The sequence below is a fragment of the Exophiala oligosperma genome (genome assembly GCF_000835515.1).
Source record: "Exophiala oligosperma strain CBS 72588 unplaced genomic scaffold supercont1.1, whole genome shotgun sequence".
Taxonomy (NCBI): Eukaryota; Fungi; Ascomycota; class Eurotiomycetes; order Chaetothyriales; family Herpotrichiellaceae; genus Exophiala; species Exophiala oligosperma.
The window spans coordinates 1295723-1306624 of NW_015622818.1; the positions used below are offsets into that span (position 1 = coordinate 1295723).

The 10902-nt window shown below is 49.9% G+C and overlaps 4 protein-coding genes across 4 annotated transcripts; 1 reads left to right on the forward strand and 3 right to left on the reverse strand.

Annotated features, from left to right (window-relative positions):
* The first annotated feature begins 39 nt into the window (after positions 1-39).
* Positions 40-1527, forward strand: PV06_00441 (uncharacterized protein). Its single transcript, XM_016400941.1, has 2 exons — positions 40-380; positions 467-1527. The coding sequence occupies exons 1-2, from the start codon at positions 93-95 to the stop codon at positions 1208-1210; spliced, it is 1032 nt and encodes a 343-aa protein (XP_016267994.1). The 5' UTR covers positions 40-92; the 3' UTR covers positions 1211-1527.
* Positions 1431-2842, reverse strand: PV06_00442 (uncharacterized protein; the record flags this gene model as incomplete). Its single annotated transcript, XM_016400942.1, has 2 exons — positions 1431-1739; positions 1882-2842. 2 exons carry the CDS (start codon positions 2840-2842, stop codon positions 1573-1575), a joined length of 1128 nt encoding a protein of 375 aa, XP_016267995.1. The 3' UTR covers positions 1431-1572.
* Positions 2843-3270: 428 nt separating this feature from the next.
* On the reverse strand, positions 3271-5533 carry PV06_00443 (uncharacterized protein; the record flags this gene model as incomplete). The annotated part of the gene is made up of 1 exon (XM_016400943.1): positions 3271-5533. Exon 1 carries the CDS (start codon positions 5260-5262, stop codon positions 3271-3273), a length of 1992 nt encoding a protein of 663 aa, XP_016267996.1. The 5' UTR covers positions 5263-5533.
* Positions 5534-6319: 786 nt separating this feature from the next.
* PV06_00444 (uncharacterized protein) lies at positions 6320-9313 on the reverse strand (the record flags this gene model as incomplete). The annotated part of the gene is made up of 10 exons (XM_016400944.1): positions 6320-6623; positions 6683-6750; positions 6818-7008; positions 7128-7283; positions 8048-8132; positions 8182-8589; positions 8655-8872; positions 8942-8947; positions 8997-9064; positions 9123-9313. The coding sequence occupies 10 exons, from the start codon at positions 9311-9313 to the stop codon at positions 6320-6322; spliced, it is 1695 nt and encodes a 564-aa protein (XP_016267997.1).
* Between the last annotated feature and the right edge of the window lie 1589 nt (positions 9314-10902).

Here is a 10902-nt window from a genome sequence, read left to right on the forward strand (position 1 = left end):
TAAACGCGCAGAGCCCTCTCCATTTTTCAATCTACCAAACCTTCATTTCGGAAAATACTCAACAGACTGTAGATACGACCGTCTCACACACCATGTTCACACCTGTCGAGTCGGCCCTGGGAGCGATTCTCCTCCAACAAGCATCGACCGCCCTCCTCTTCAACAATGGGTGTGTCCTCGGAGCCTCCGGTCAACTCCGGGGGATCCTGACCGGCCCCACGTTCAAGACCTCTGCCTTCATCGCAGGGATGGCCTTGAGCGTGTTTGTTACAAAGACGATATTTCCAACTCTCATACCACACTATGACGTTCCTCAACAAGACTGGAACGATTCTTTGTGGATTGTCGGACTTGGTACTTTGACTGGATACGGAACCAAGGTACGTCGCACACACACCTACAAAAAAAGAAGAAAAACATCGAGACTAACTCATTACCCCCTTTTGCGGCGGAAAAAAAAATATAGAGCTGCAATGGTTGTACTTCAGGACACATGTTGTGCGGCGTCAGTCGTCTCTCGGCTCGATCTCTGATTGCCACACTCACCTTCATGGTCGTCGCCTATGTCACCCACCAATATGTGGTGCCATCATCGTCAACCAAATTTTCGTCCTCGAACTGTCCCGCCGGTGTCGACTGTTACGCACCCGTCTACCCGAACTCAGACTTGGTCGTCAACCTCGTCCTGGCGATAACAGCATCAATCGTCAGCCTACATCTCATTCCGAGCATCGTGTTCCGCGTTGCGAACAAAAGCGAGCTTGCAGGTCTAGCCAGTCGATTACTCGTCGGGTTCACATTCGGCTTTGGTTTGTTGGTGTCAGGATTTGCCGATCCTGTAAAGGTCTTGTCCTTCTTTTCCGTCTCCTTTGGACCTTTGGATATCACCGCATGGGACCCGTCCTTGGGGTTTGTGGGTCTCTTTGCTATCGTCCCAAACATCATCTGGTGGAATTTCGCTACCGCCGAACCCCCAAACAGCGCCCCCGAATGCAAAGGCCCTCCAAAATACAACAGGCGTTATGAACTACCGACGACCTCTCTGAGCAGTATCACTTTGCGGTTCATGATCGGTGCCGTCCTGTTCGGAGTCTCATGGGGTGCTTCTGGTAGTTGTCCCGGTCCTGCGATCTTGAGAACCTTGGTTCAGCCTTGGTGGGGAGTGTTGTGGATGGAGGGGTTCTTGATGGGTAGTCTAATACCATTTTAAGCACTGGGTTATGAGCGACAATGTACCAAGGCTGTCAATGTATATTCGCCCCTCTTGTTCCTACAAACTTCTGTGACTGGCGGGGTGGATGGGACTTACGGCGCGGTAATTCAGACTTTGGGGCTGAGCATACAATAATCTGGTTTGAGGACATTCGTGTTGATCAACAACACAAAGTGTATATACTTTTTCAAAAGTCGTATGCTTTAAACAAGGCTATCTAGAAAAAAAGGGTCTCCGGTTGGACAAGTCGCACCTCACGCGCAGCAGCGGTCTAGATGCACGATGTCCATGATGATGACACCACTCCACCACCACCACCATCATCCTCATTAAACACAGATCCAATGTCCTCGTCCCTTTTACAACTCACCATAGCCATCCAAGGAGAGAGCTTCAGCCTTTGATTGACTGTTTGGATCGAAGTATGGACGTTCCCCGATACCCACCACACGATTCCCAAACCTTTCCCCTAGTCCTTCGTAATCAAACGTTGCCGTGTGGAATACAGAACGATTATCCCAGATTGCTATCCCGTCAAGTAAATTGTCAGCGAATAGATACCAAAGCATGCACGTACGCAAAACAGGATCCCCGTAATCTTATAGTCTCAACCGGCATCGCGTGCGGTTCTCAGGTCGGTGGTCACAACGATCAAGCTCTGAACTCACCTAAATCATTTGGATTCCTCCACTTGAACCTGACTTGCAAATCATGATTGTTGACAATGGTGTCGTGAAATTTCTTCAGCAGGTCGTCACTTTCTTCCTTTGTCAACTCGTTGATACGGTGGGGGAAAGATCCAATGGAATAAACACTCTTCCAGCCCGTGACTGGATTTGTCCTAACCACTGGATGGACCATTGACAAGTGTCCCCCGACGTTGGCCGGCGATCCTCGCGGTCGTTCGTACAGTTTGGTTTTACCCGCGTCCGCTGCCTTGATGAAACCCTCGCCCACAAAAGTCGCCGTGAGACCCTCGAAGAACTTTTTGTAGGGCTTACTGAAACGGTCATAAATGTCGTAACCGGAAGCCCAGAGAGTGTCCCCCCCTGTCCTGGGTAACTGAACCAACCGTAGACTCGTGTAATCCGCAGGACAAGTCTCGAATTGAATGTCACTGTGCCATCTGGCCGAGTCGTACTTTCGTTTGTTGATGGCTTCGGCTCCGAAAAGTTTTTTACGTTGCAAAGAAGAAATGGTGCTGACTTCGTTGTCCCCTTCGAGACCAAACTCGCCCGTGCCGTTGAGGATTGGGTGGACGTGCAATGTGGACGTCGAGGGTTTCCCACTCAACTCGCCCAGTCTTTGGACCAACGTCTTTTGCAGGTCGTTGGTCAGGTTGTCTTGTTTGCGGAAAAAGACGACGCCCCGTTCGCTGATGGTGATGGCAAGGTCACGCAACAGGTCGTCGGCGTTGGAGGCATTCATAAAATCGTCGACGATGTTGGCGGTCGGATATTCTCGTCCAACGGCCGGAGTGACGTCGTCGAATTCAAAGGTCGAATCCAAGGTTCCGGTCTTTGTCAATGGTTTGGTGTTTCTGGTTTGCGTGGTTTCAGGCTGGTCATCAATCGCATTGGATCCTACGTCGTCGTGAGAAGATGCAGGTAAAGTTGCGCTCGGAGCCATCGCAAAAGAATCGGGTTTCAATCTGTCAAACTCTGCAGATGCGTATGTTCATATCCGAGTATCGATGAGTGAGTCAATGGAATTGGAATTGACACCAAAACATTCTTAAAAGAAAGTCTTCAGTCTCGTCGACTCATCTCGGACTTTCCAATGAGGGGATCGACGGGTCGTTCGGCAAGCACGTATATCACTGGCTATATCGTGCAATCTTCAACAACTTTTGGGTGGTTGATATGCTATGCGGGGTTCGTTGTTGGACATGTCCGACTTTGAGATTTCTTTTCACATGACTGGCAATCACACGGGATGACGGTACTCTGATGGATACGAATAGAGGTGAACCAAACATGCTGTTTTGTAAACAGGCCGATCCGCGGTGATACTGCGGGACTCTTGAGGGGTGACCACAAAGGCACACAGGTATGTAACTAGATCCTTTCGGTCTGGCCTAGGTACCTTGCAAACCAATCGCGTAACCTCTCCAGTCGATTGATATAATGAGCCCTTTCCCAAGGTGGGATACCATGCCCTTCTCTGGGATAGACGACATATTCGCACTCGTACCCATGGGCAAGACAACCATGGTGGAATGCACGTGCATGAGTGATGTGTACCCTGTCATCCTCCTCACCTTGCAACATCAACACCGGCGTCGTGATCTTGTTAGTAGTCATGTGCCAAACAGGGCTGCTGTTGCGATTCCAGGTATCATCGGGGGTCACATTCCACGGCGCACGGCCCCCAAGGGAGATGGCATATATAGGAGTATCCGAGGTCATCACACCAATATCCCAGTCGGTACCACCGCATAGTGCGCCTGCTGCCGCAAAGTGGAACGTCTGGTCACGAGTCACAGCCATGAAAGCGAGACAACCACCGTAGGACCAGCCGTAGATGCCGACCCTCTCGGCGTCAATCAGTCCTTCATTGATGGTGGATTGGAGTGTGTCGATCACATCACTGTAGTCCTTGGTCCCAGGACGTCCCAACATATCCGATATGAATTTCTCACCTCTACCAGTGCTGCCACGGTAGTTTGGTGAGAGTACGGCATAGCCATGGTATGTGAGCCAAGGAGCCAGATTCTCAAAGCAGACGTCAAAGCCATGGGCGACTTTGCATGAAGGGCCGCCGTGAGGAAGAACCACTGTCGGCCATCCACTTGGAGGCATCTTGTATCTCTTGTCCGATGGAAAGACAAAAACTCCCTCTACCCCAGTACCATCCTGTGCAGTTGCACGAATAGTCTTTGCAGAAGCAATGTCGCCAACTTCTCGAATGAATCTGCCATGGTCGGAGAGACAGACTTCTTTGTCGTCCACGATGATATAGACCTCTTCGGGGCTAGACGATGTGCTCTTGGTTAACGCGATCATGGTATTGTTATCCTTCTTCCATACATCCCAAGACCGAATGTCTCTCTCTTGCGATTCGTAAACGATATTCCAGTTTGGTAACTCATGGATAACATCAGACAAACCATGTTGTACTGCCACGAACAGACCTGAGGAGCTATGCCGCACTGACGGACCAAGCATCCACCCCGTGGCACTGTCGTCCTTGCCGGATCCTTTCATGGTCCACTGACTCGAGTTAAAGTCCATGCCGTAGACGCACATTGACCCTAGACCCATGGGGTGAGATAGGTCGTAATTCGAACGCCACCATAAAGATTTGCCCTTCCATCCAAGATCGGAAAGACCATTCGGGAAGCGAACGAATTCTCTGATGTTCCTGTCTGCCAACGAGACAACTTCCAGAGTACTTCCGTACGTCATCGGAGAACCAAGTTCGGGGGTTTTCGTTGCCGCATACACGATCGATGTGGAATCGGGACTCCAGGCCAGATCATAAATGTGTGAATCTTTTGAAACAATCGTCGTGATCTTCCGAGACGCAACATCGATGATCCGGAGACGATTCAAGTCCCAGTGCTCCCCATACACTTTCTCGTCATCCCCTCTTTCATGTCGAGACTTTGTCTCCGAGCTCTCCTCGTCCGAACTCAGATAGGCGACGTATCTACCATCTGGGCTCCAGGTAAACTTGGTGATGGCCTGTTCCAAACCAGACGGGGTAAATTCGATCTCTTCCGCTCCGAGATCCTTATCGAGACGAAGCAAGTTGATCCCAATGAACGATTCCCCTTTCTTGCCTCTATCGGTAAGGACGGCAAGCACTGAATTATCCACGGGGGAGAACTGGCAGGCCGCGTACAAAGATTGGTTTTCCGTAGATGTCAATTGACGAGCTGACTTTTCATTGCCGACGATTGCCAACCAGATCGAAGACATCCATCGCTTGGGGGTTTTGCACCAATCCGACCGCAGGTTGTATGCGACGTAGTCTCCTGAGGATGATATCGTGAGATCATGGGGCGTCTGAAGATCAGCAAGAAGGTCGGCAGTGAGTGTTGGCATTGTTTCAGTACTAGGTATACTTCCAAAGACGTATTGTGTCAATGATGGTGATGACAGTGGTCGGATGGCTAGTATTCTCTCCTCTTTATATTATGATTCAGTGTGTCACATCGTTCAACTGCTCAAGGCATCATTGTTTTTGACGGTCGGAGCCTAGGCTCTGGGGTCAATGATTGGCATTGCGGGCAGTAGTCTGGTCATAGGGTAGTACTCTGTTCCATCGATGTCGGCGAAATAGTCGCATAAACTGGCCACTGGCCTATTAGGCTACCACTTTAAGCCCAGATGTTGACCCTGTTGTTTCCATTATGTCAGCAAATAACGCCAATGGCCCTTCATCGACCAAAAACCTGGGGGCTCTTCATCCAGTCTTCCTGACCCCCACAAACATCGGCCACGCCGGAGATTATTTGTGCCCTTATGAAGGGCGATTCGTGATGTGGTTCTAGTGAGTTCTGACGGAATGGTCTCCGGCAAATACAGTCCTCGAAATGGGGTACAAAGGAGCAGTGTGGTGCTGTAGGGCATGGAGAAAGAGGAAGAGAGAATGTTGTTTATTCACCAGCTGCTCGTACAAAATTCCCTTGGTGTGACATAATTGTTCCGGATTTCAAGAGCACCACAGAGTGCGCCGGCCCTCACGATCATAAACATGGAGCAGCCAGTTCCGTGCTTGCGATTGTGATCGCGACTCGATCGTGTTGCGAGCCAGCGTTTTCGAGGCGTAAGCGTTGATAGTCACCCGAGCAAAGTATCCTCATGCGCACCGGCGCGTGCTCTCCTTCCTCAACTGTGATAACCTCAAACAGTGTGGTGAGCTAATAGCTCTAGCGACAGTATTAGATCCTTCAGGTTTGAGAGTCTGCTAGGAGGAGCAGTAATCTCTATGATGGTCGATTAGGTGCCACAGCTCTCGGCGACCGCAGGCTGAAGTTCTTTTCCCATCATGTATCCTTGCTCTTGACTGTCGTAGATAGAATTACATCAGCGAAAGAACTAAAAGAAAGGTGCATAGTTCTAGGTGTTTTGTACGCTCGTGGCAGACGCGGACTCAATCTCAATCCGGGCCTCGAGCTAGCCGCAAATCATTGAACCACATGTACCGACTCAGGACGACGTAGATGTACCTGTCCCAGCTGACTTGGCTAGAATGCCGCATAAAAGCCACGACTCCACGACACCACAGGGGAAATGAATTTAAGAAGAGAGCCGAACGCCCATTTTGTCCAGAAAACATGCCGCCCATGGCCAGTCTCAGGAAAGTCAGTGGCAGGTCGCCTAGAAGACTGTATTTTCGCACGACATTGGTTGTTGTCAATGTGTAGACCGGTATATTTGGCTTCCTAGGTGAGAATATTTTCCTGAGAACACATGTCAGCGAGAAGATGCGTCGGTTGATTTGTTTGGTGCCAGAGCGTACAGAATGCCGTCGCTAACTGCGATGTGATTTTTATGCCCAGAAACTCCTCCATCGTCGAAGGTGATTATCTGTCGAAATTAATCAGCGATCTCGTTACGAGTATTGGATGTGGTGCTCAGGGCTTTTAGAACGTACAGCGTCAGCATCCCAGCGGGACACATATTCTCTCACGATTGCGCCGACAGTTTCACGAGGCCAGGCGCGGTCCGGATTATCCTGCAAGTCTTGCATGTCCAGGACGTCGCAGTGGTCTTTGTGAATGCCCAAAACGGCGCAGGCGCCTTTGACTTCGTTCTTACGGATGTCGCCCTTTCCATAGTGATTTCCTAACACGGTAGGGCAGGTCAGTTGTTGTCAGATAAATGTGAGAATTGCGGATGGATGCGGGAAGTCCTCTTGGGCCTCCTAGGAGGAGCGAAAGGTTTGAGAAGACGGGCCAATGTACCAGAAGAAAGAACCAACAATGCTGTGTCCAAGCCTGCAGCCCTGCGCTGGGTCAAGCTTAAGATTGTCGGACCGAAGAACAAGGATTCATCGTCGGGATGGGCAACTACCACCAAGACCATTTCTGCGTCTCGTAGTTGAACAGGATATCTGGCAACTGATGTAAGGATCAGAAACAGCCACAGTGCCACGGGAAGAACGATGAAATATGCGGCGAATAAGCGAAGAAGTAATGTCCTGCGCCTGTACAGTCTAGGAATTCGAGATCGCCAGACTGGCTTTGTTGTTAGCACCATAGCTTCTTCTAACATGAGCTGTTTTGTCGCTAAAACAGTAGAAAAAGACAAGAGATTAAGGCAATGGCAACGACAATGATGGTGAGGTGAGATTGAGGAAACAATAAGAAAGTGAAGTTGGCCACATTCAAGGGCAATGAGACATATCACAGTGGGCACTAAATTACTAGTATGTATTTACGGAGGAGTATAAGGTATTTTAGTATACGAGGACGGAGTGAAACGGACACTATGGCCACTCCCAGACACTTAGACCGGCATTGGATCGACCTTCTAGGCTCTATCACGGTGACTGACTGACACCCAGCCACCTCTATAGGGAGTATTTAGTAACTGCTCTCTGCCTCGGTGTTTGCCTCCTTTTTTCTACTCCCTTCTTTGACAGAGCGATGACGGCTCCAAGTTGTTGCTAGCTGCAGGGTCTGTACCTATCCCAGTCGGGTATATATACCCTCCCAGCTTATTCTGCAAGTGTTGTCACGTCATCCCCCCTTTCTAGGACTACGATTATAATCATGGACCGAGATCCTCCTACAGGTGGACTATTTCGCTGCCAAAAAATGATCCAACAATCCGATGACAGCTATCACATAACCAAAGATCTGCTGAGTGGTGATTGACGTACCAAATACGATCTTTGATATCAGAATCAACACCATGTCGCGCAGGATGCCGCACACGGTGACAGTTAATGCTGAGGTTCTTTCAATCTATAATTTCTCAGCCAACAGTCTTCAGCACGAGGATCTGCACACAAACCAGGAAAAACATGGAAATGTTCACGGTGAAGGCGAGGGCGGCGTTGAGGATCAGATGATACACTCTCACTTTGACCAAGTTATGGACGGAGAATGCTGAAGGTTCAAACACGTAAGCGGCCAAACCGGTGAGCAGAGCTCCTGGTGGGGTGAGATAATGTAAAAATCGGAGAGGGTGCATTTGGGACTCGGAAGACTTGACGAAGAGTTGGATCAGATTCAATCGGACCGCATGTGTGAAGATGGCCGAGACTTGGTATGTGGCTCCAACAATGTTGAAATGAGCGTCACCCGCAGATGTAATGGTGCCGCCAATGACGAGGAGGGCGAAGCGGACCAGCACTCGAATACCAGGCCTACTGAGCTTGAATAGCCACGAGACAAACAGAACCACGGCAGGGCTGGACGTCTGCACACAAGTTAGTCAATTTTTTCTAGATCTCCGAGGCAAGACAAGTCACCGAGCCGACTCACCTTGATCATTTGAATGGAAGGCACGTTGAGGTACAAGAAAGCCTTGTTCCCAAAGATGATGCTGAGACCGAGGAGCAAGGCTGCAGGGAGAATAGTCGTAGAGTATGCTTGTTTCGTCACGCCTGAGCCTTCGTCACCCCCCGGTAAAATTCGACGGTATAACATGAGATGTGTGATGACAGCGGAAAACGCTAGATGCCATGTGGTCAACAAGCATGCTGTTGAAGCGAATTAGTCTTCGAGACGTTGAAACGCAGACTGCTCTGGTCAGAGCCTCATGAGCTTACGGTAATCTGGGTGCAAGTCAGAGGAGTATCAGACGGCATGTTAGGGGACACTTACTGAATTTCCACGTGTCCAAGATGAACTTGTTGTGTATGGACAAAGCACAGCTTGACGCTATCCATAGTCTGTAATTGGTCGAGTCAGTTGTGGTTGAGGTCGCCGTGACGTCTGGACTGTCCCTACGATATATATCCGCAGGAGCAAGCGTCGAGGAGGAAGCCAGCACGCTCGAAGCGTGGCCATGGCTCTTGTGAGACCCTTATGGTCAGAGGAGACGAGGGCTTCACACCCATCAGTTCTGGAGACAGAGATTCCAAAGGCACCTCTGCAGACTCCGGAGATTTTCCCCATTCCGTGCGAACATGCCCAGTCATCCTTTCAAGAAGTGTATGCTTGAACGCGAAACTATGACCCTTATTCAGACATTAATGGGAGTGTTGAAGGGTGGAATAGATGAGATCGAGGTGGAAATGCGGCGCCCGGACGTCCCATGGCCGAAGAGAACCATCCTACCCATCATCTCGGCATCATCGTCCCTGTTAATCACTCATCAAGACCACCCATGGCACCTTGGGGCGAAGGGGAACAAATAGGCAATCTTTTTGCTTGTCATCTTTAACGCGTTTGATTTTTTTGGCTTTTCAATCTCCCCTAGGCCACGTATTGATACTATTCTTGGTCTGTCACCTGAAAAAAAGAGTCTGTGTCCCGTCCAACCGTACATTCTTCTTCCCACTCCCTTGGTCTCGAACTTTCTTGAAGCCTTGGGGTAAGTGTAAACGTCGTCCCCTCCGAGGAGATGGCTTGAGCTAACGACACACATCTGAGTGGCTATAGGTAGGTATTTTTGAACACGAAGGGGGTCTTTGCAAGGATTACGTGGCCAGACACTGACACTCCTTGGTGCTAGTCTGTACTGGGTTCTAGATTAAACCTTGTAAATCATAAGCAGGGGTGAAGAAAAGCTTGGTATCAAAGCTTGGCATGAACTTAAAAGCCGAGGGCCAATCAGTTGGCGCTAGACTACCACTAGGCTACCACCACCGTGTTGGGTTAGGCCAAGGCCCTATTACCGAATACGGGTACGACAAGAGAAGAATATACGAGCGGAATACGAGAACACGTACGCATCCCGTACCCCTAACATACGAAGAATGCAATGGTCGGACCCCTCGGACCCCAATGGCTTCACTTTGCCCCAACCCAAGGGAACATGTAAGGACGTGTGCCCGTTTGCGCCTCTGACGGCAGCTCATCAGGAACTCGGATCAGTGACTCGGTTCCATTGCTTGCTTCCAAGTCTCTTCCTCTCTGTCTCTACTGGAAGGAAGATGCAGGAGAACAATCATCTTCGGTTATTCCAGAGCGAGACCGTTTTCCTGATTGTTCCATTTGTTGTCTGCTTCTTTCTATCCTTGAGGTTTTTGATCCGTGCAGGGGTCGTCGGTGAACAACGATGTACACACCAAAAAGTCGGCGTGTGCGCTTGCTCGCGCTGTGTTTTCTTTTCATCCTATTCTTTCAACGCCACATTCAGATCGGCGTCAAACTTTCATTGATGCCTCTAATCTTCAACCGCAACACCTCCCTCCGCCTTTCCTCTGCCAGGGACAACTTCGACGTAACCTTCGAGCAGTATAGCTCTTCTACTTCTTCGCCTTCGTCTTCGTCAGCTGCCACGTCTTCTTCCAACAATGCAATAGCGCCTGAGAATATCACCTACCCTGTGCCAGCCGTCATCCACAACATCTTCATTGGATCAAAGGACAACCTGCGACCTTCATGGGCTCTGGCAGCTCACGCGTGCAGGACCGTCCATCCGGATTGGAACTTCGAGTATTGGGACAATGGAAGAGCCGAAAGATTTGTCCGCCGCGTGTATCCTGGAGTATGGCCGACCTGGAAAAATTATCGTTACGATATCCAGCGGGCAGATAGTCTGCGGTACATGATTCTTCACCAT